At 42.8% G+C, this 23,946-nt stretch overlaps 2 protein-coding genes across 2 annotated transcripts in view; both read left to right on the plus strand.

The window, feature by feature from the left end:
• The window catches only part of DENND2B (DENN domain containing 2B), a 160,770-nt gene that overhangs the window by 23,812 nt on the left and 113,012 nt on the right, over positions 1-23,946 (plus strand). The gene's annotated exons all lie outside the window — the stretch shown is intronic.
• On the plus strand, positions 16,193-16,722 carry LOC118989781 (40S ribosomal protein S15a-like). The gene has a single exon (XM_037050136.1). It carries the CDS (start codon positions 16,221-16,223, stop codon positions 16,611-16,613), a length of 393 nt encoding a protein of 130 aa, XP_036906031.1. The 5' UTR covers positions 16,193-16,220; the 3' UTR covers positions 16,614-16,722.

The raw sequence follows: 23,946 nt of genomic DNA on the forward strand, positions 1-23,946 counted from the left end.
CTGCGGGCTTAGTGATGAAGACCTGCACTCGCCACTGCTGTGCCCAGCCCTGGGAAGCTCCCAGGCTGCTGAAGCTCCTTGGGGAAAGTCATGAAACTGAGCAGAATAGTTCTGGGGAGAGGAGTTACATAATCGACTCTATACTTTCAGCTGGCCTTCTTCGTTGTTTTGCAATATTTTTATTTATCTCTAAGTCCCTGGGACATAAACCACAGTGCTCATTCCGTATTTTTTGTGCTCCATTGTCCTGATCCCATCGTGATTCTGCATGGTGATGTAGTGCTCTGGGATGGTTCCTTGTCTGTAGGTAGCCAGCTACTGCCCAGTTCATCCAGCCCCAGGAGAACAGGCAGTGAGCATTTCTGGTAGGCTCTGTAGGCCTGTTGGTTGTGAGTGCCAACATCATCTGGGTAAAATAATGGTTTGATTTGGGGCTTGATAAGAATTGTAAGCTCAGGTTTGGCTACTTGGCACTTTCCTCCATCCCATTTTGTCTTTCCACATACTGTGGAAAGCAGTATGTATACCTGAAAAAATTAAAAGTAGAATTGCCTTGGACCCAGGGATCCTACTTCTAGGAATATATCCAAAGAAACCCAAAACACTAATTCAAAAAGAACACGAGCATCCCTACGTTCCTTGCGGTGTTATTTACAGTCTCCAAGCTATGGAAGCAGCCCACGCGTCCACCAGTAGATGAGTGGCTTAAGCAGCTATGGGACATTTACACAGTGTTATACTATTTGCCTGTAAAAAAGAAGAAAATTTTACCCTCTGTAATAGCATGGCTGGACCTGGATATGGAGAACATTATGCTAAGTGAAATAAGCCAGTCAGAGAAAGACAAATACTATATGATTTCACTCATATGTGGAATCTAATGAACAAACTGAACTAACAAGCAAAACAGAGACAGACTCATAGACGGAGAGCAGGTTGACAGCTATGGGGGGAATGGTTTAGGGGGTGACGGGATGGAGCAAAAAAGTAAAAGGATTCGTGAACACAGATAACAGTGTAGTGGTTGCGGAGGTGGGGGCATATGTGGGGTAAATGATAATGAGAAGAAATACAATGAAAATAAGATAAAATAATAAAAAATAAAACCCCATGTAATACTAGCAATAAAACAAAACACAGAAGAATAAAATTCAATAATTTTTGCATATATCAAAATTGTGGTCACTGCTGCACCAACCTGCATTCCCACCAACAATGCAAAAAGCATTCCCCATTCTCTACATCTTTGCCAACACTTGTTTGCTGATTTACTGAGGACAGCCATCCTGAGATGTGTGAGATGATATCTTATTGTGGTTTTAATTTGCATTTCTCTGATGACTGGTGATGTTGAACATCTTTTCATATGTCTATAGGCCATCTGTATGTCCTCTTTGGAGAAGTGTCTATTTAGGCCCTTTGTCCATATTTTAATTGGATTGTTTGTTTTTTTGGTGTTGAGTTTTGTAAGTTCTTTATAAATTTGGCATATTAGCCCCTAATCAGATATATTGGCAAATATGTTCTCCCAGTCCATGAGTTGTCTTTTCATTTTGTTGATGGTTTTCTTTGCTGTGCAAAAACGATTTTATTGTATTTTATTTTTCTTGGTATATTGCATGTATACTTTATTTTTTCCCTTTGAGTAATATTTTATTTATTATGCTGTTAACAGTTGTCCCAATTTTCCCCCCTTTGCCCCTCCAGTCAGCACCCTCCACTCCCTCAGGCAGTTCAAGTGCATGAGTTGTGCATGTAAGTTCTTTGATTACTCCATTTTCTATACTGCACTTATATCTCCTTGGCTATTCTGTGACTACCAATTTGTACTTCTTAATCCTCTTACCCCTTCACCCATTCCCCCAAACCCTGCTCTGATCTAGCAACCATCAAAATGCACTCCATAAGTATAATTCTGTTTCTGTTCTTGTTTGCTTACTTCTTGAGATTCAGTTGTTGATAAATATGTGTTTATTGACATTTTGTTGATCATCTTCTTTTTATAAAATATGTCCCTTTAACATTTTATATAATAATGTTTTTTTTTCTTGCCTGGGAAGCTGTTTATCTGCCCTTTGATCTTAAATGATAGCCTTGCTGGATAGAACAGTCTTGGCTGAAGGTCCTTGCTTTTCATGACTTTGAATATTTCTTGCTAATCCCTTTTAGCCTGCAAAGTTTCTTTTGAGAAGTCAGCTGACAGTCTTATGGGAACTCCCCTGTAGATAACTAACTTCTTTTCTCTTGCTACTTTTAAGATTCTCTGTTTTTAACCTTTGGAAAAAATGAAGGCTATGTAATGTGAAATAAAGAAAAATATACAGGGAGCCGACAATGAAGAGAAGGAAATCAGGACTCAGATCAACAATTTGGAACAGAAGGAGGAAATAAACATTCAACTGGAACAGAATGAAGAAACAAGATTTCAAAAAAATTAGAAGAAGCTTTGGAACCTCTGGGACAACTTTAAGGAGAAGAGAAAGAACAAGAAATTGAAAATTTATTTGAAAAAAGGAATGATGGATAACTTCTCTAATTTGGCAAAGGAAATAGACTTCCAGGAAGTCCAGGAAGCTCAGAGAGTCCCAAAGAAGTTGGACCCAAGGAAGCACACAGCAAGGCACATCATAATCACATTACCTAAGATTAAAGATAAGGAGAGAATCTTAAAAGCAGCAAGAGAAAAGCAGACAGTTACCTACAAAGGATTTCCCATAAGACAGTTAACTGATTTCTCAAAAGAAACCTTACAGGCAAGAAGGGGCTGGAAAGAAGTATTCCAAGTCATGAAAGGCAAGGACCTACGCAAGATTACTCTACCCAACAAAGCTATCATTAAAATGGAAGGGCAGATAAAGTGCTTCCCAGATAAGGTCAAGTTAAAGGAGTTCATTGTCACCAAGCCCTTATTATATGAAGTGTTAAAGGGCCTTGTCTAAAAGAAAGAAGATGATCAAAAATATGAACAGTAAAATGACAACAAACTCAAAACTATCAACAACTGAACCTAAAAAGAAAGCAAAAATAAAGCAAACTACTAGAACAGGAAGAGAATCACAGAAATGGAGATCACATGAAGGGGTATCAGTGGGGAAGGTGGGGGAGAATGAGGGAAAAGGTACAGGGAATAAGAAGCATAACTGGTAGATACAAAATAGATAGGGGAGGTTAAGAATTCTATAGGAAATGGAGAAGCCAAATAACTTATATGTATCATTCATGGACATGAACTAAGGGGGTGTAGAATGCAGAAGAGAAGGGGGTTGCAGGGAGGAGGGTGATAAAGCGGAGAAAAAATGGGGCAACTGTAATAGCATAATCGATAACACATGCTTAAAACATTGAAAAAAGAATTCTCTCTCTTTAACCTTTGGCATTTTAATTATGGTGTATCTTGGTGTGGGTCTGTGTATGTCCATCTTGTTTGAGACTCTCTGTGCTTCTTGGACTTACATGTCTATTTCCTTCACCAAATTGGGGAAGTTTTCTTCCATTGTTTTTTCAAATAGATTTCTGATATTTTGCTTTTTCTCTTCTCCTTCTGGCATCCCTATGCTGTGATTGTTGGGACACTTGAAGTTGTCCCAGAGTCTCCTTACACTATACTCTTTTTTTTTGTATTCTTGTTTCTTCTTGTGTTCTGATTTGGTTTGTTTGTTTGTTTGTTTCCTTATGTTCCAAATCATTGATTTGATTCTTGGCTTCATCCATTCTACTGTTGATTCCCTGTAAATTGTTTTTTATTTCCATTAGTATATCTTTTATTTCTGCTTGGGTCTTTTTTTTTATGCTGTTCTGGTACTCACTAAATCCCTTGAGCATCCTTATAACCAGTATTTTGAATTGTGCATCTGATAAATTGCTTGTCTCCATTTTGTTTAGTTCTTTTTCTGGAGTTTTGATCTGTTCTTTCATGTGGGCTATGTTTCTTTGTCTTCTAATTTTGGCAGCCTCCCTGTGTTTGTTTCTATCTCTTAGGTAGAGCTTCTATGACTCCCTATCTTGGTATCATGGTCTAATTAGTAGGTGTCCTTTAGTGTCCAGTGGCATAGCCTCCTCTATCATCCAAGCTGGGTATTTGAGGTGTGCTGTCTGTGTGGGCTGAGTACATCCTCCTCTTGTAGTTGAGCTTTGATTGCTGTTGGCAGGTCAACAGGAGGGATTAACCCAGGCCAGTCAGCTGCAAGGACTGGCTGTAACCACTGACCACAACTTCTGTCCTCCATGGAGGCTCAGCTTTCCAGGGGCAGGGTGCTGGTGCCCCATTGTGGCCTGTAGCTGTCCACTGGGTGTGCAGGCTCTGGGGTTTTCTGGGAGGTGCAGGCCAGGGCTAGCCACCCACTGTGTTCCACCTGGGGTTACCTAGCATGAACTACAAAGTAATCTGAGATGGCTGCTACTTGTTCTTGGCTTGGAGGTTCCCAGATGTAGCCAGACTGTGATCCAAAGGTGGCTGCTGCTAGTTCTGGGCCTGGGGCCGCTTATCCAGAGATATGGGGGCTAGGGGCTCACTGAGGCTGGTTGTTTATTTGAGAAAATTTAAGAGTTGTGAAGCCTGAGTGGAGACCAACCATTCATTTGGAAAAGACTGTTAACTGCTTGGGTGGGCTACAAGTTGGGTGGGTCAGAGCCTCAGGGATTCCCCAGGGCAGAAGAAACCCTGTGAGCCAGGTTGATGGAATCTCAGATATGGTCCTCACTTGCCAGCTCTGTGGCGGCTCTGTTGGGGAAACGCTCAGAAAAGGATCCATGGCTTCTTCCTGCCTCTCTGTTTGGGAGAATGCTATCCCCCAGCTCTCACCCTGGTGCCAGACACTTCAGTTCCTCCCTGTATGCTCCTGGTGCCTCACAAGCCATTTTGGTAATAGAGCTCAGAGGAAGTTAGTCTGAGTAAATCCGTGTGTGAGCTCTTTAAGAGGCACTGCTTGGGACTCCAGTAGTTCCTTTTACCATCTCAGACTCTGCTGGTTTTTACAGACAGAAGTTATGAGGGCTTATATTCCTGGCACTGGAACGTTGGGCGGGGGGACCTGGTGTGGGACTGGGACCCCTCACTCCCAAGATATCCCTCCTGAATTTTTATCCACCACATGTGGGTATGGGACTGGCCTGTTTCACGTCTTTGTGTCTCCTACCGTCTGGATGGATGTATTTTGTTTAGTTCCATAGGTATCGGTCTTCCATTCAACTTGATTTTTAATGGTTCTGAGTGATGATTGTTCTGTAGTTTAGTTGTTGTTTGATGTGGTTGTACGAGGAGGCAAACCGTGTTTACCCACGGCTCTATCTTGACCAGAAATCTTGTGCAAAAATTTTTTAGTTTGATGTAGTCCCATATGTTTATTTTTTCTTTTGTTTCTCTTTTCTGATATATATCAGATAAAATATTGCTGCAAGCAGTGTTCACAATTTTACTGCCTATGTTTTTGTCTAGGATTTTTATGGTTTTGGGTCTAACATTTAAGTCTTTACTCCATTTTGTGTTGGGAGATCAGGACATCTATGTACAAAAAATGAAACTTAACCACCAACTTACACCGTATACAAAGATAAATTCAAGATGGATAAAAAACTTAAATATAAGTTGAGACACTATAAAAGTCCTAGAGGAGAAGAACGTAGGGAGGAAAATCTCAGATATCCCATGCAGCAGTATTTTGACCAATAGGTCCCCACAGCACGGGACATAAAGAATAAACAAATGGGACTTCATCAAAATAAAAAGCTTCTGCACGGCTTAAGAAAACATCAGCAAAATCAATAGGGAACCAACTGTATGGGAAAATACATTTGCAAATGATACCTCAGACAAGGGTTTCATCTCCAAAATATATGAAGAATTCACAGGGCTCCACTCCAGGAAGACAAACAACCCAATTAAAAAATAGGTAAAGGACCTGTACAGACACTTGTCCAAGGAGGACATACAGAGGGCCCAGAGACATGTGAAAGGATGCTCAGCATCACTAGCTATCAGAGAGAGGCAAATTAAAACCGTAATGATATCTCCTCACACCTGTCAGGATGGCTGTCCTCGATAAATCAACAAATAACGAGTGTTGGCAAAGATGTAGAGAATGGGGAATGCTTTTACACTGTTGGTGGGAATGCAGGTTGGTGCAGCCACTGTGGAAAAGAGTGTGTAGATACCTCAAAAATTAAAAATAGAATTGCCTTGGACCCAGGGATCCTACTTCTAGGAATATATCCAAAGAAACCCAAAACACTAATTCGAAAAGAACACGAGCATCCCTACGTTCCTTGTGGTGTTATTTACAGTCTCCAAGCTATGGAAGCAGCCCACGCGTCCACCAGTAGATGAATGGCTTAAGCAGCTATGGGACATTTACACAGTGTTATACTATTTGCCTGTAAAAAAGAAGAAAATTTTACCCTCTGTAATAGCATGGCTGGACCTGGATATGGAGAACATTATGCTAAGTGAAATAAGCCAGTCAGAGAAAGACAAATACTATATGATTTCACTCATATGTGGAATCTAATGAACAAGCTGAACCAACAAGCAAAATAGAGACAGACTCATAGACAGAGAGCAGGTTGACAGCTATGGGGGGGCGGTTTAGGGGGTGGCAGGATTGAGCAAAAAAGTAAGAGAACTCATGGACATGGGCAACAAACAGTGTAGTGATTGTGGGGGTGGGGGAAATTTGTGGGCTAAATGGTAATGGAAAAAATACAATAAAAAAAAGAAACAACAGAAAAAATATTTGACAGAGAGAGCAAGCACATAGAATGGGCTGAAGATAGTTTATTCAGAGGAATTTTTTGTATCTTTGGTATATGTAAACAATATTTTAGCCACACTATTCAGTAATAAGCTTATCTGGTCATCGGACTAACATGTCTAATGTTATTGCTTTGGAAAAATGTCTTCAACTTATAAAAGTGACTGAGTGGTAAATGAACGTTTAATGAAAATACAGCCTCCACCTTCTGTCCCCTCCTGGTGATGTTGCTAGGGAAGTGGCTGACTGTGTTCCTGTCACATGGGGAGGAAGAAGAATGCTTCCCAGGAAGGCCTGGGGCTGGGTCAGGATAACCGGGTCCTCCTTTTGTCCGAGTCCCTTAGGTAGGTGGTAGCTCGAGGTGCTGGTGTGTTCCATGCCTGACTTCTTTCCCTTTCCCACCCCCTGCTGCATGTCACTTTGGGAAAATACTTTAGCTTAAAGCCTGAAGAAGTTCTCCCACTTTGAAAATCATGATCTAATTATGACCAGACCACATTGTTTAAACATATTGTTTCATGGAGTTAATTGAATTTTCCCCTTCTATTTTTGAGTAGGAAATAATACATTCTTGTTGTGTTGCCGTATCAGGTCTGAAGTGGAAAGCTTCTAGTTTGAAGTTGTATACATTTCCAGTGGGGCCGATCTGCTGCCAGTTTAGGAAAACCGAGGGTGTTTCTGTGCTCTCTGTGTACACTGCAGCATCTCCCTGTAGCGTGAACAATTCAGCAAGATAGAACAGTTGTTTGGATAAAACTCCAAGCTCTACTAGTTCCAAGTGACAGAGAGTTTCCTGTCTGAGTGCTGCAGCGTGTCCGTATGTTTTTGCCCGGGGATAGTGTGCACCGTGTGGTTCCAAAGAGGTATGGCCACACCTGATCACCTCGTTCGTTGTCTTTCTTTCTAAGGTGCCCAGAGCTGGTTTGAGCCCACCTCTGGTCACGTCTCTGAGAAAAGCAGCATGCATTTTGATCAAGGTTTGGGAATAAAATCTGTGGCCGCAGGGCAGGGTAAAACTAATGGTTGTTTTACGTAGCACACCTCTCACCTTTGCTTCATTGGTAGCAGGCTGTAAGTACCTGAAACAACCAGCTACAGACACTTGTTGTGCAATTTTGAGGTGAGGATGGGCAAAGTCCTAGGGGCTGGGGTGCAGACATGTGGCTACCAGAGAGATGACATCAGCTAGTTTACTGCTGCTGTGGGGGAACGGGAGATTCCAGGTGCTCAGCCTCCTTCCTGCCTGTGGGGGTGTCTGAAGCCGCCCCCAGTCCTACTGGCAGCCAAGGCGTTTGCTTGGGAAAAGCCTGCATCTAATTCTTGCCTCCTGCTGTCTCCATAGGGACCTGGAATTGGAAAGGGTCTTGCAACTTTGGCTGTGGGAACAAAGCATTGAGGAATGAACAGACATGTGTGTCTCTGTGTCTCTGTGTGTAACTTGTGTTAATACTAACAACTGGCAAGGGGTTCCAAGCTGAGAGTTGGACATGAGACGGAAGGGGAAGCATTGTCTGAGTTTTGTTTTTGGAATCTGTAATGTGTTGCCCCTTTCTTGGAAGGGAAAGCAGTTTATGATTTAACTCATTTTTTTATTAACATTATTTGGTCATTTTCTCTTGATACTCTTAATGTGGACATCCAGTATACAGTAGGAGGGCATTTCTAATAATTTCCTTTCTATGTTCTGCTCCTTCCCCTGTATGTATCCTAAAACAGCTGCACAGAGCCAGAACATGTGACACATTGGAGAAAGCGCTTCCTCAGGGAACATCTTCCTCTTTCCTCAGCCTCATGGACTGGGTTCTGGAAACTGTGGTGGGGCTTCTTGGGGAGCCTGCTCACAGTGGGAGTGGGCAAGGCTTTATGGCCTCGAGAGCATGTCAGAACAGAGCTGGGAGGCACTGGGGCCCACAGAGCCCACCTTCCTTCTGGCTTTGATTTCATCTCAGATGTTGGGCGCTTACTCTGGCTCCACCCTCCCCCTGAAAAGGTGTAGGGAAAAAATGAGGCTTCTTCATGGAAAGTCACCAGCAAAAAGCTTATATTAAGCTTATACTTTTGCTAAGAGGTCCAGACATCCCCATCCCAGGCCTGCCTTGGGTTTCTTTGGGATTCTTTGGAGCTGTTGATAGTCTAGAGTTTCTTTGGTCACATTCCAATATAGCCATTGCTTACCTGAAGCCATATGGGGCCAGCCAAGGCTTGTTTTATCCAGGTGTCTTCAGACATGCTTTTCTCTTCTTTGAGACTCTCACCTTCAAGGTTTCTGAGCCATCAAAGTCCTTCTGCTGAGAGCCTGGTTCCCCGACTCCTGGGCCCAGGAAGCTGTGGTGAGCTCTGGGTTTCCTTCTCAGCCGGGCACTTCTGGGAAGCTGTCTGCATTCCTTTCTGCCCTTTGCTCTGCCCCCAGGGCTCTGTGGGGTGTGGTTGCTTCAGTTGCTTCCTGCCTCAGAGAAGAGAAATCTGAGGCAATTTCCCTGAGACCAGTGGAGCTGCTGCAGATAACCAGCAATTTAAAGGTGGAATTGCCCTTTCCTACAGTCCTGGAACCAGGAGCTAGCTCTTCATGGAGAGTGGCGTGGTATCGATTCTCCTTAATCCTCAGTTTTCTGTGGTCTTTGTTTGATGCTGGAGATGGATGCAGACAATGCCTTTCATGAGGAAGGTGTTTAGAGGCAGGTGAGAGAATCCGATTTCTGGTTGCTGGAAAACTGAGTGTCTTCCTAGTCTGGGTATGTTGACACTGAATGGTTATGTTGACATCCCTTGGTCTTTGAAAGCAGGTGCCACCACCTTTAGCTAGGTTAAAATCTTCTAGAGGGCAGCACCATCAGCTCTTGTAAAGTAGAAATGGCCCAAGAGAACATTATAAAGAATGAACATGCTGAGCAGATGAGCCCGAGAGGGAGACTTCTTCCTGTAGATACTACCCAAGTGTGTGGGGGGGTGTATGTGTGCACATGTGTGTGTGTGGGGGGTGGTTAGGGCTGGAAGTGGAAGCTGGAAGTAAACACTGCTAATGAACAAAAAAGGGCAGTAAATCTGGAGAGGGAATGGAAGAAGCTGGCTGCGGAGGGCCTGGAAGCTGGGAATTTTTGCAGAGACGTGTTCCAGAGCAGCTAGAGGCAGAAGTGGTGGGGGAGTGGGTTTGGGCATGCCTGGCTGTGCTTGCGCTGCCAAGCACCTTGGGGGTGATGGCCTGGACCGCCTTCCTCTGGGAGTACAGCTGGTCCTGTGGCAGCTCTCCCCACCATGCACAACTCAGTTTGAGTTGCGCCGGTCTGCTGATAATGTGGATTTTTAAAAAAATCGTAAGTGCATTTTTTCTTCCTTATGATTTACTTAGTTGCTTTTTTCCCTCTAATTTTACTAAGAATATAGATATAATACATATACAAAATAAGTGCTAACCAACTACATATGCACTGGTAAGGTATGAAGCTGTTAGTAGTTAAGTGGAATCAAAAGTTATACACAGATTTTTTAAAAAACTTTCTTAATTTTTAAAAATAAATTTATTTATTTATTTTTAGAGAGATTGGGAAGTGAGGGAGAAAGAGAGGGAGAGAAACATCGATGTGTGGTTACCTCTTAAGCGCCCCCCATTGGGGACCTGGCCTACAACCCAGGCATGTACCCTGGCTGGGAATTGAACCAGTAACACTTTGGTTGACAGATTGGTGCTCAGTCCACTGAGCCACAACAGTCAGGACATATACACAGATTTTTGACTGCTCAGGGGCGTGGCACCCCTAACCCCTGCGTTCGAGGGTCAACTGTATCTATGTGATTCTTGCCCATTGGGTCCTGCCCTAGAGTGTTCTGGGGCAGAGGCCCTGGATGTGAGAGTGGGCTGACTGGCCAGAGTCCGCACCACCCAGTTTGCTGGCTCCCTAAGGATGAGAAGCATCTTTGCAGCTGCCAGTCCTCACTGGTGTGGCCTGTAGAGGTGTCTGTGCCCTGTCCCTTGTGGGCTTGAGAACAGATGTGGCTTAGTGTGAAGTAAACCTACCTCAAGGGCCCAAATCTAAAATGTATATTACAAATTACTGCTACTCTTGGCTTCTCTTCCCTCTGTGTCTTTCTTTCCTCTGTCTTCCCATCACTGTCAGGGATTGTGAGCAGCCGCTGCTATCACACAGACAGATCAGGGCGTTAAGAATGGAGCTAAATATAACTGTCTGCATGTGCTGCTCTGATGTGCTCAGGCGCACCCTTAGCAAAGGGGTTGATTTGGATTTTCAATAGAGAGGGCCTTTCCACCCCAAACAACTGCCAGTGAGAGCTGGGAGGTAAAGGTGGGAAGGTACTTCAGGAGTTGTCAGGGTATTGATTTCACCACTTTCCTTTCCCTGCTCCATTCCTGCACCCCCAACATTTCCTGTGAATGGTCAAGGGCAGGAGAGAAAACAGATCTTACCTTTTAGCCTTTAGGCAGTCAATAAGTACTTGCTGTAATTTTTCAGCTTAAGCAACATTGCGATTGAAATATATGAAGCTGTTTTTTCGTGACCAGGTCGGGGGGATTTATAATCTTTTGGGACAGATGAACTTGTTAAACAGTTAGAGAATATAGAAGGTCTTAACTGTTTGATTACTAAGTGAGTATGTCTGTAGCTCAGAATAACATCGTATCTCAAAACTGTAGGAAAACTTTGTAGGAGGAGGCAGGATATTTTCTGGTCTTGGAAAATTAGATCAACTTGATATAAGTTCAGGAGGGGTGGGAAGTGTTCTGGATGTGGAAAACAGCAGGAACAAGGAGAGAAGGTGGCGCTCCAGGGTCACTGTGATGGTCTGCCTCCAGAGTGGTAGGTTGGGCAGGGCAGGGTTGGAAATTTGAACTCTGGGAGCTCTGCCTTGGTGCATAGGAGTTGATGCAGTGAAAGTGGAATTTGTGAAGATCACTCTTGTAGAAGAAAGTAGGGTAATTTTAGAGAGGACAGACTGGCAGTAAGGAGACCTGCTAAAGAACATCAGCAATAGGAATAGAGAGGAAGGGGTGAATCCTAGAGACTTTAAAAGTGAAATAGGTAGGACCTAGACGTGGGATATTAAGAGTGAGGCTGAGGCTCTCTGGCTGGGTAGCTCAGCTGGTTAGAGCATTGTCTAGATAGTCCAAGGTTGTAGGTTTGATCCCCATAGGGGACATACAAGAACCAATCAATGAATGTGTAAATAAGTTGAACAGCAAATTGATGTTTCTTTCTCCCTCTATCAAATCAGTAAATAAAAATAAATTTTAAAAAAGGATGAAGCTGAGGAGAAAGACAGAATGCCAAACTCTGCCCTGTGAGGGTATATCCATGAAGTGCTTTGCACTTTTCATTCAGTAACCATCTCAGAGTTGTCTGGGCTCTTAGGGTTCACCTAGCCTGGCTTCATTTTCCAGGTGGGCAATTAGAGCCGGTAAGGGGGAAGGTAATATTCCCAATGCACACAGCTGTTTAGGGGTAGGGCAGGACCTCAATCCTGGCCTTTTATCTTCCAGGGGGGATTTTAAGAATCATAGCATGGTGGGAGGAGTGTTGGGTCAGACAAAAGTCCTTTCTAGTTGGGCAACATTAGGTGGTAACCAACCTCTCTGAGCAAAATGAAGCTTATTCAGAAGCATTCAGATCAGTGGTTTTACTACTAAGAATTTTTTGTTTTTGAGAACCACTAGTCAAAGATGACTCTGGTTTCTTCTGGTTCTGAGATTCTTGAGTACAGAAAAAGAATGTAATATGACAAGTATTGAATTGAGTTTCTTGGGAGACTGGCTGGTTTGCATTGTGATGCCTTTCTTAGGGAATTTCAAGAGTAAATTTGACACCATATGATGTTCACCGTATGTGCTGACCACAGAACGTAACTGCCGAGGAGGACAGCACTGCTGTTGGTAGGCTGTGGCTAGTGCAGATCAGAGCCAAGAACTCAGTATTTGCAGTTACACTATGGCTCTGTTTTTATCAACCTCCTCTCCCCACCTCCTTTAACACACACACACATACACACACACACACTTTCCTCCATTCCCTTTTTCTCTCTCTCTTCCCATTTCTGTTTATTCTTCTTTCTTCACTGTTTTTGTCTCATTCCCCTTTCGCCACGTCTATCCTTTCCTCTCCTGTATATCTTGTCGGAATAACTTCCTGTGTTGGAGCAACCTCCCTTCTTGGTTAAAGTCATGACTACTGCACAGCACCTTGTAATATTATTTTGTCTGTATTTCCTGACGTGGTGACTGGTGCTCAGTGATCTGAGCCAGAACCTGGGAGTCATTCTGGATCCTTCCTCCACATTCGGGCATCTTCAAGTTCTTGTATTCTATTAAACTAGCTCCTGACCCTCCCTTCGGGTGACTGTTCTCATTGCCCCATACAGCAGGAGAGAGAGCAGGGAGAGAGATGACGTGGCGGAAAGGAAAACAGAGGTGAGGGTCGCCTTCAGAATCCTCAGAGACCTTTAGCAAATTTCCAAATCCCAATTTAGAGTGTCCAGCTTTGCCTCTGACCCGCTTGCCACTCTTGCTTGGTCTCTGGCCCTCTGTGATTGCCTCGTTGGTTAGCTGTGCTTCTGCTGGCTGTGTTTGCAGAAATTCCACGTCTGAAGAGGAACGGTAATTTAATAAGCAGTGGTATCTCTCTTGGAGTACACAGACAGAGTCAAGCCTCATCTCCCTGCTGGACTTTCCCTAGGCGGACTTGCCCTCAGCTCCTGCAGGCTTCCCCTGGAGGAGGTGTGTCCACACGTTGTTGGCAGCAGACGGCAGGCCTCTGCATCGAGGGTGAGTGGCTGCGATCTGTCGTCTCCTTCAGGACTCTCAAAATGGTTGACTTCCTTTGTTTGAGGAGAGCCAGTGTCTCCCAGCTGTAGCCTCTGGAGTCCCATGGCTTGTGAGAAAAGTCTTCTGCTGGCATCTGCTGTGTTGGGGACAGTAGTCTTTGACCTTTTGTTCTTTTCACTCTGCCTCCCTCCTCCCAGTCACTAGCAGTGTTAGCCAACCAGCTACATGGGGCTGGGGACAATCACATTAACCCAGGGTAAGGAACCCTGGCATGGGGGGGGGGGAGTAATAGGCTCTCTGAATTCCTTCTTTCCTTCGGAGGACTAAGTGGTACTTAAATGTGTTTCTTGACAGCCTGGGAGTAATGCTCAGGAATTCCCCCAAATACACTGTTCTCAGGCTTCCAAACAAGCTTCCTCGGGTTTCTGTGCTTCAGGACCTTAAATTACTCTCTGCTCTCCCTCCACATTCCTTTGTTTTTCCTCTCATCATTTCACCCACTGTCCCTCCCTTGGAACCCAGGGTGTGCTTTTTTACCCCTACTGAATAGATCCCTCTATGCTTTTTTTTAGTTTTACATATTAGTTTTGGGTGGACAGCCAAATCTTAGTGGTTAGACAATCATATACTTTACATAGTGTTCTCTTTTCCTCTGTGTTGATCTCTAAGTGAATGAATGTTTATAAGCACCTCTTTTTTATACAGAAATCAAACTAACTCCCTTCTACGAGGTCAGCCAGAAAGTCCATATGGTTTTTTCCATAAAATAAAACATGCATTTTTTACTTTCATCAATAGCTTTATTGATATAGATATTTTTAGTATGTCAGCTATCTCCTGCATAGTATAACATTGTTTGTACCCAGTTAATGTCTCGATGTGATTGCTATCAACTTCAACTGGTCTACCCAAACTTGGAACACTGTCCAGCAAGAAATCTCCAGCATGAAATGTCACAAACCACTTTTGACATATTTGATCAGTCACAGCACCTTTCCATACACTATAGGAAGTTTTTTTTGTCATTTCAGTTGCATTTTTATCTTTCTTGAAATAATAAAGTATGATATGCTGAGAAAGTTGCATATTTTCTTCCATCATCAATATTAAAGTGGCTACACAAAAATTCACCGACTTTGATGATTTTTTTTAATGCACAGTGATATGATAGCTGTCACAATACCGTCTAACAAAATTGTTTCTAATGAAGTTAAAGACAAATAAACGCTATGAGAGCCAGCTTATGGAAAAAACCAAATGAACTTTTGGCCAACCCAGTGCATAAAAATGGGATGCATCTAGTGCATGTATTGTCAGGGAAGGAGCTCATCCTTACACAGATGAGAAGCTTCTAGGTTTCCACCCTTGGGGAAAAGAGAGAGTGGTTTAAAAAATGGCGTCTTTTACTATAGGACATTTGTGTTTGTTTAGTGTGGCACCCATCGGTAGACCTCCGTGTTCCTAGAATGAGAACTAGATTTTGGGGGTCACTGGTCTTTTCTCTTCCTGATCCTTCTTGGATCCTCCCCCAGAAGAAGCACTGCAGTTCCCCATTATGGGAGATAAGCTGGTATGTGTGTCTCTCAGCCATGCCTGACAGAGCTGACGTGCTGCGTTCCTGCCATGTAACGTTTCAGTGACAACAGTCAAGCCGAGTCCTAGCTCACAAACAGCTATCAGATGACGGCTTAGTGTAGGAGGTTAAAAATCCATAAGAATTTACTCTGATAGTTAAAAATATCATTTTGTAATTCTCATCATGGTTAACCATGGTTTGGGGAGATAATGGCTCAGATTGTTTGGATTCCTGAGCTGCTCTGTGCCCTTGCTAAAGCTTGGATGGTCAGAGCTTCAAATGGGAGGTTCTGGTGTGAGTAGCAGGAGGGACAAATGGCAGATTAGGCAGGACTCAGCTGTCTCTTTTTCCTGTACGCTCTCTAGCCACGAGACCCCAGAGCTGACTCCATGGGGATAAAAGTGTAGCTTTCTGGCTTCCTGTTTTGCGGGAGGACTCAAGAGCCTCCTGAGCCAGGCATGTTACCTTATTTCACAGTTGGAGGGGCTATACAGACTTGATTTTCTTTTTTTCCCTTCAGCGTGTTTGCCTGAGGTGTTATTAAGACTCCATTTACCCCTGGGTCTGCATACGGCCTCTGGATACACACTTGTTCTAACCAGAATGGAGCAGAGTAAGGCATGGACCTCATCTGAGCTGTGCTCTGTATTTCAGTGGGTGAAACTCGGTCACTTTGACTCATGAGCCGACTCATATTCCTCAAGTCTCTCTCATGTATACATTTTCATTCTGTTGTCATGAACTTTTCTCTAAACTTGGGTAAAATGGTATCTATTGTCCTTTTAAAATTTCATGTTGTTATGATTCAGTTTGTGGAGGCCATTTTCCCCTGATTATTTTCAGTGTATTGATTATCCCTCCCCATTAATTTGTCATATGCATTTTTGATATGCAGGTCTTCTCTAAGTCATTGATAAAAAGGGTGACCATGGTAGGATCTAGAGCGGATGGGGATGGACTTCTAGGGTTTCCAGAGAGTCTCTTCCCAGTTGGTGTGGATCCATTCCGCAGTGCTGTTTGGGCCCGCTGTCCTGAGCTACCAGACCATCCAGCAGCCAGTGCATTTCTGTTTTATCCATGAACTCAATAGGAGTTTTTCTTCTTTCCGCCATCTTTCCGTGCCGCCATAATGGTGCGCATGAATGTCCTGGCTGATGCTCTCAAGAGAATCAACAATGCTGAAAAGAGAGGCAAACGCCAGGTTCTTATCAGGCCGTGCTCCAAAGTCATCGTCTGGTTTTTAACTGTGATGATGAAGCATGACTACATTGGCGAATTTGAAATTATTGATGACCACAGAGCTGGGAAAATTGTTGTAAACCTTACTGGCAGGTTGAACAAGTGTGGAGTAACCAGCCCCAGATTTGATGTGCAACTCAAAGATTTGGAAAAATGGCAGAACAATTTGCTTCCCTCCTATCAGTTTGGTTTTGTTGTACTGACAACCTCAGCGGGCATCATGGACCATGAAGAAGCAAGACGAAAACACACAGGAGGGAAAATCTTGGGATTCTTTTTCTAGGGATGTAATACATATGTGCAAATAAAATGCCTCAATGGACTCTGGTTCTTCACTTGGTTGTTTTGAACGTGACAGCAGAGTAGCAAGAGCTCCCGCAGCAGTGTGCAGCCTTTGTATTAATTGGTGAATGCTGTTTCCCTGAAGTGAACAAGAAAGTCTTGGCTTGTGACTCCACCGTAACCCTTGTGGCTCAGCACAGGAGGGTGCCTGGCTCTGGATGGCTGAGTCTAGGTTGGGGTCCAAGTGGTGAAGCTGTCCCTTTCTGGGGTCTATGTCAACCCTGGAAGGAGTGATGCCTTTTTTCTTGTTTTTAAGTTGATACAATACTCCATGCACTGTTAACTGCCCTGAAAATAATATGGTCAGTTAACTACATAAGTGCTTGTAAGGAAGCAGGCAGGAGAAAGACAGAGCCCACAGCTCACTAAGACCTCAAAGTAAATTTGGATGGCATGTCAAAAAAAAAGAGGGGTTTTTCTGAGATCCAGCCCCTGGCATTCTTGCATTCTTTGATGTGTGTGTGCATATGTATGTGTTTATATGGTGTGTAATGTATACCATATAACAAATACAGGGCCTGGAACAAATAATGCTCCTCTTTTAGCACAAGATCATTAGTTGCAAAATCATAAGCGTGTAATTCTGTGACATAACAATATCGCACTCAAGTATACCATATGAAATTTTAGGTGAAATGATGAAATTAAAACTATAAATGATTGTAGCCGTATTATTTATTACCCTTCCAACCAGACTTAAGCAGGCCTTACTTCTGCTGGACCTCTGTATGTGTCATGAAAATATGCATGCGTACTATTTTAAAATCCCCAAGCTGTTATTTATAGACCACTTGCTATCTATTGCTGGGTATCTTGCCCATGTTATCACCTTTATTCTTTATAATAATTCTATATTAATTTCATTAAATAGAAGTAATTACTTTTTTCTAGCATGACTTGTACTTAATCTCCAGTGATCAATGCTCCCTTCTGTGTTCTTGCCACATTTCATAGTTCATTTACTCTGTTCTGGAGTTTTGCCTATGATATTGCTAATTTATTAAATATTTATGGAACACTTACTATGTCTAAAGAAATCCCCTGCATTACAGTCTGTTGTAAATTTAAAGAGGAATAAGAAATTGTCCCTTTGCTCAGAAGAGGTTATATGTGATTAAAAATATGAAGGAATGGGCCCTGACCAGGTAGCTCAGCTGGTTAGAGTATTATCCAGGGTTGCAGGTTCAGTCCCTGGTCAGGGCACATATGCAGACTGGTGCAGCCACTGTGGAAAACAGTGTAGAATCTCCTCACAAAACTAAAAATGGAACTGCCTTTTGACCCAGTGATCCCACTGCTGGGATTATACCATAAAAACCCTGAAACACCAGTTTAAAAGAACCTATTCACCACAATGTTCATAGTAGCTTTATTTACAATAGCCAAGTGCTGGAAAAAGCCTACGGCCTGGCCATCAGTAAATGAGTGGATCAAACAACTGTGGTACATTTACACAATGGAATACTACACAGCAGAAAGAAAGAAGGAACTCCTACCCTTCACAACAGCATAGATGGATCTGTAGAGCATTATGCTAAGTGAAATAAGCCAGGCAGTGAAAGACAAATACCATATGATCTCACCTGTAAGTGTAACCTAATCAGCAAAACAAACAAGTGAGCATAATAGAACGAGACACTTGGAAATAAAGAGCAAACTGACAGTGACTAGAGGGGAGGAGGGAGGGGGAGGGGGATGATGGGGAAAGAAGAGGAAGGGTCAAGTCAAGGAACATGTATAAAGGACCCATGGACAAGGACAATGTTGCAGGGAGGATTGAATGTGGAAAGGGGTGTGGGCAGGGCAGGGGAGAGCAATGGGGGACAAATGGGGACAACCGTAATTGAACAACAATGAGAAAAATTAAAGAATCAACCAATGAATGCATAAGTGAAACAAATCAATGTTTCTTTTTCCCCTTTCCTCCCCTCTCTCTCTAAAAATTAATAAATAAAACAGTCAAAAAATACGAAGGAATGAACAACGGCTTGTTGGGGGAAAGTGGGAAAGCAAAGAACGTAAAAGAGAGAGTCCTGAATGCGAATGGAATGCTGGCACTAGCCCGTGCACAAAGTTCTGAATGGAAATCTTAGGAAGCCGTAGTGGTGGTGTGGTCCATGTTAGAACCTCGTTACAAGGATGAAAGGTATCGAACTCACTGATGGTTTTAAATCCTCTCCCAGCACTTTTTGGGAGTATCTTTCTGAGTTTGAGGGTAGGGAGATGCAGGCCTGGAAAGAGAGTCTGCTTTTGAAATCTTTCATTTGAAAATGTTATTAAAAATATGGAGAGTATATTTTATGTGTATAGTTTAAATGTGAATGTTCAGATACCTGTTATCCAGCTGAACATTACTATTAGCTTTGAAATCTTCTATGTGAACAACTTCATTAATTTAAGAAAAGAAATACATGTGTTAAATTGAAGAAATAAAATAGTAATAGTATAAAATATTTAGAGCTTAGTAAAAAGGAAAAAGTGTCCAGCATGCAATTATAGTTTTGGTATACTTTTTTTACTTGTATGTGATTTTACATCTTTAGAGTAGTTACGGCTTTGTCGTGCATAATTAGCATTAGCTTTGTCTGATGCTGTACAAGTCTTCACAGTCATCACTTAACTTTTAAATAAAGTAATGCATGTATGGATTGTGAATTCGAAAGGTACAAAAAGCATAGTGTAAAGCAAGTCTTTCTTTCCCCCTTTCTTTCCCTAGAGGCCGATTAGTTTGCGGATTGCTGTCATCTTTTTTATGGCTGCACAGTAGTCCATCTGGTGCACTGATTTTCAACCTTTTTCATCTCATGGCACACATAAACTAATTATTAAAATTCTGTAGCACACCAAAAATGTCTTTTTTGCCAATCTGACAAAAAATAGGTATAATTTTGATTTATTGAACAACTGAACAACTATTGTGTTGGCTGTTGTCATTTTTTTTGACAATCTGAGGGAAAAGAGTACCCCTGAATAAACAGTCAAATATTGAGTGTTTTGAGAATTCTTGCAGCATACTGGTTGAAAATTGCTGATTTGGTGCAGTGTTTTTCACCAGTTGGTTGTGAAGTCAATTTAGTGGGTCTCTAACAAACTGTTTTCTTAATATAATAGACTAGTATAGAAAGTAACAGAGAAAATCACACACGGTAAAGATAAGTATTATTTTGAGAAACCTTTTTGGTTCAGTTTTATCCACACATGCACACACACAAGGCCTCTCACACGTGTATATATTATATTACAATATAAAAGTGCACTTTTATAATGTGATATAGGACATAATGTAGTATAAAATTTACAAGTCTAATAATGATTGACATGGAGGTTGTTTCATTATTATAAATAATGCAGGGAACATGCATTCCCCCCTCATGTTTGGAGTTTTTTTCTTAGTATAACTTCTAAAAATGAGGATATTGAGTCAAAGGATAGGAGCATTTTAATTGATCTATCTGAGTTACTTTCCAAGAGCTATGTCCTGTTTCCTGTTTAATAAATGCCATCTGTACTTTGTTCAGCTAGGTTATTTTTAACATAGACATTTTTTCCAGTGCATTATATATGTGACATGTATTCTTTAACAAAATGCGATAATTAATTTTTTCCCAAGCAACATAAAGTGAACACTTCCCTATTTTACTAAATACTCTTCTACATCCACAGTTCTCGTTCCGGGAGCAGCTTTTCTAGGATTTAGGGTGTGAGGGGTGACTACTCTAGTAATTGCTGCCCACCTTTATGATTTGTACCATATGTACTTTTATTTATTTATCTTTAAGTTGGCTTTTTGAAAGCTTTTTATTTTTAAGTAGTTTTAGAGTTGCAGAACAGTTGCAAAGACACTTCCCCTAATCTTACGTAATTGTGGCACAGTTATCAGAGGGTGTAATGTAAGCATAAACTTAGTTAACTAGACACTCAATTTGGATTTCATTAGTTTTTCCCACTAAGGTCCTTTTTCTGTTCCAGGATCTACCTCATCCAGGATCCCCCATTGCATTTAGTTGGGGTATCTTTTCGTCTCCTCCTGTCTGTGACACTTCCTCAGTCTGTCCTTGTTTTTATGACCTTGATACTTTTGAGGCATGCTGGACAGGTAGTTTATATGACATGCCTCAAGTTAGGTGTGTTTGATTTTTTTCTCATGATTATATTGAGGTTATGGACTTTGTGGAAGAACACCACAGCTTTCTCCACTGTCAAGTTCACTGTTTCTGCCATTGTAGTTAATACATATTCTGGAAGAGACACATTGCAAGTATCCTGTTTCTCTTTAAACTTTTACCCATTGATTTTAGCAAAAAAAATATTAAAAGCAAATAAAAAACTTATATACCTTCTTTAGCATTGGTCTAATCAATGAAATCAGTGAAAATGGGGTTAATAGCTTGTTATCTTTTTTTCTTATGCACATTAAAATATAAAAATACTGAAAACTTAAAAAATATTTGTCCAAATACCACTTGTGGTTATCTTGTATGCCTACTGTATCTTGAAAACCCCGGACCACTCTGGGGTACTAAGCACCAAATGGTTTAGGTTCTATGGTGATATTGTTGATCTCTTATTAATTAGATTGATTAGCTGGTTGGTTTCTTTAGTTTGTATATTAAAACTTCATTAATTGTTCTTGGTGCAGAGAATTCCAGACCAGGATTCAGAATTAAGACATAATTCTTCCTGAACTAGACGATCGCAGTTCGATTCCCAGTCAGGGCACATGCGTGGGTTGCAGGCCAGTTCCTGGCAGGGGCCAGTTCCCAGCAGGTGATGCACAAGAAGCAACCATACATTGATGTTTCTCTTCCTCTTTCCTTCCCTTCTCCTCTAAAGATAAATAAATAAATATTTTTTAAAAAGAAGTGTTTTTAAGAAAAGACATAATTCTTCCTGAAGACTATTAGAGGCTAGAAGGAGAATTAGGCTGAATTAGCCTTGGTGCACCAAAACACAAGGCAGCGAGCACAGCTGACACTGGAGTAGCAGACTGCTCCAAGGAAGGCAGGCGTAGGGGTGGAGGACCCAGTCTAGCTGGAGGAAATCAGGGGAGGTGGCATAGAGGTGACACAGTCTGGGTCCACATTCCCCAGCTTGGCCCAGGGCTTATTTTGTGATGTACTCTTTTTCCAGGCTCAAGGGATTTTCTTGGTTACATCATGGAAAATCCATTTGAATCCCTGTTCCTCTTATTTCTCATGTCTTGTCCTCCTACTTTGTACCCTGCCTCCTCATTCTGCAGCTTTGGTTGCGACAGATGATGCTCTTGGTTGAGTCTTGGTTGGGTAGCTCAGTTGGCTGGAGGATCATTCTGATGTGCCAGGGCTGTGGGTTCAATCCCTGATCAAGGCACATACAGGAGGCAACCAATGGATGCATGGGTAGGTGGAACAATAGATCAGTGTTTCTCTCTCTTCCTTCCTCTCTCTAAAATCAATAAAATAGTAATAATAATAAAAAAAAGATCTTGGTTGAGCTCAGAGTTCTAAGCCAAGTAAGCATGAGAAACCCATTCTGAATGGGTAAAATGGTACTTTTGGAAGGGCCTCCTCGGTGCAGTCTGTGCTGGTCCCAAGACTGCGTGTATGTGGCCAAGTATTAAAATGCTTGGACTTAACAAGGGCAGTGGCTAGGGGCCTGTGGATTTGAGAAATTCCAGAAAGTCAGTGTTAGATGAACATTGTGGCAGATACTCCAGGAGGCTGGATCAAGCCACTGAGTACCTTATGCCCTGGGGACCTCAACTTTGAGTTTTGTGTGGAGGGTTGTGAACTGAGGGGAGGTGAACTAGGGCTGGAAGGCTGGCAGACTGCAGGACATCGTGCTCAGCCCGGCCTGAAGATGTTCATCAACTGTTTCACCACTGGGAAGTGGGATTTCTTATAGGATAATTATAGGCTGAATCCCACACTTCTCTAGTTCACAGCCTTACAGTTGGTTGGGGGGTGTAGTTCGAAGGGTGAGGGGTGAGAGATGGATGGGAGGCAGGTGGGATTAGGGCAAGGCCCTGGGAGAGTTCCCGTCTATAAATGCAGGACTTGTGCATAGAATGGACATTTCTCTATTTTCCCAGGAAGGCTGTGCAAGCAAGTATGGGTAGCAGTGGCCAGCTCATTGGAGGTCCTGCCAGATGTGGCTCTCAGACAGAGGGGGCTGGGATTGCCATCTGGAGGGAGACATTTGTTGGTTCAAAGGCCTTAGTAGCACCCATGAAGAGATTGCTTGATTTGCAATAGGCAGACTGCCTTCCAGGAGGACTTAGTTATGTATTACCAGTTCTTCTGCTTTGCAAAGGTGGCTTTGTTTTGGACGATGGCTAGCAGTGGGTCCCTGGCAGAGCCTCAGTCTTCTCCCAGGCACTTCCAGGCCTTTTCCTAATTTCCCCCTCCTCTGGTTGGTTCCTTTCTCCTCTCCCCAGTCTTCCCTTGGCAGGAAGCCTGAATCTCCCATCTTTTCCTCTAGAAAAGGTAGCCTTTAGTTAGTGACAGTCTTGTGTCTGATTCCAGGCAGATGTCTCCAGAGCCCCAGGTCAGGGGCTCTGCTGAAAGGTGTAGATGGAGGCTCTAAAACAAGCTCCTGCTGCTGCATGAACTCACTCAAAAAGCAGCAGGACAAGGTTTTTGCAATAGAACAGTGCAGTAGGACATTCAAGCTAGAAGGACCGTTGGAGAACAGCTAGTCGCAACAACCCTCTCATTATACGCAGGAGAAAGCTGAGGTCCTAAGGGGCACGGGGACTTGCTCAAGCTGTCCCTACCCTAGAAAGGAGGACCTCGGTTCCAGTGTGCCACCCTCTATTTCTGAGTTTTTAATTCCCCCCACCTCATATTGCCCCTCAGAGGTGGAGAAGAAAAATTGGAAAACCCTAAAAGGGCTTTTGTACAAAGCCTGCCTGCTCACCTGGCAGCCAGAGTCCAGTATAGGAGAACTGGGCAGGACCCACACCAATTCACGATGATGTGGGTGGAACTGGATGTCTTCAGGGGAGATGCTGCTGGACCCTGACCTGGGGGGCATCGGGAGCTAGGCTCCCCAGAGGTATCTGATGGCATATTGCCTCCCCTAGGCATCCTAACATCCAACCAGTAGTATTTTTTTAAGATTACTTATTTATTTTAGAGAGAGGGGAAGGGAGAAAGAAAGAGAGGGAGAGAAACATCAATGTGTGGTTGCTTCTCATGCGCCCCCAACTGGGGACCTTGCCTGCAACCCAGGCATGTCCCCTGACTGGGAATCGAATCAGTGACCCTTCAGTTCACAGGCCAGTGCTCAGTCCA

The sequence above is a fragment of the Sturnira hondurensis genome, unplaced genomic scaffold (genome assembly GCF_014824575.4).
Source record: "Sturnira hondurensis isolate 20B ecotype Veracruz unplaced genomic scaffold, ASM1482457v3 Scaffold0006505, whole genome shotgun sequence".
NCBI lineage: Eukaryota > Metazoa > Chordata > Mammalia > Chiroptera > Phyllostomidae > Sturnira > Sturnira hondurensis.

What these genes read in the sequence shown, in the direction of transcription:
- LOC118989781 (XM_037050136.1), top strand. Translation starts at nt 16,221, where the DNA reads ATGGTGCGCATGAATGTCCTGGCTGATGCTCTCAAGAGAATCAACAAT.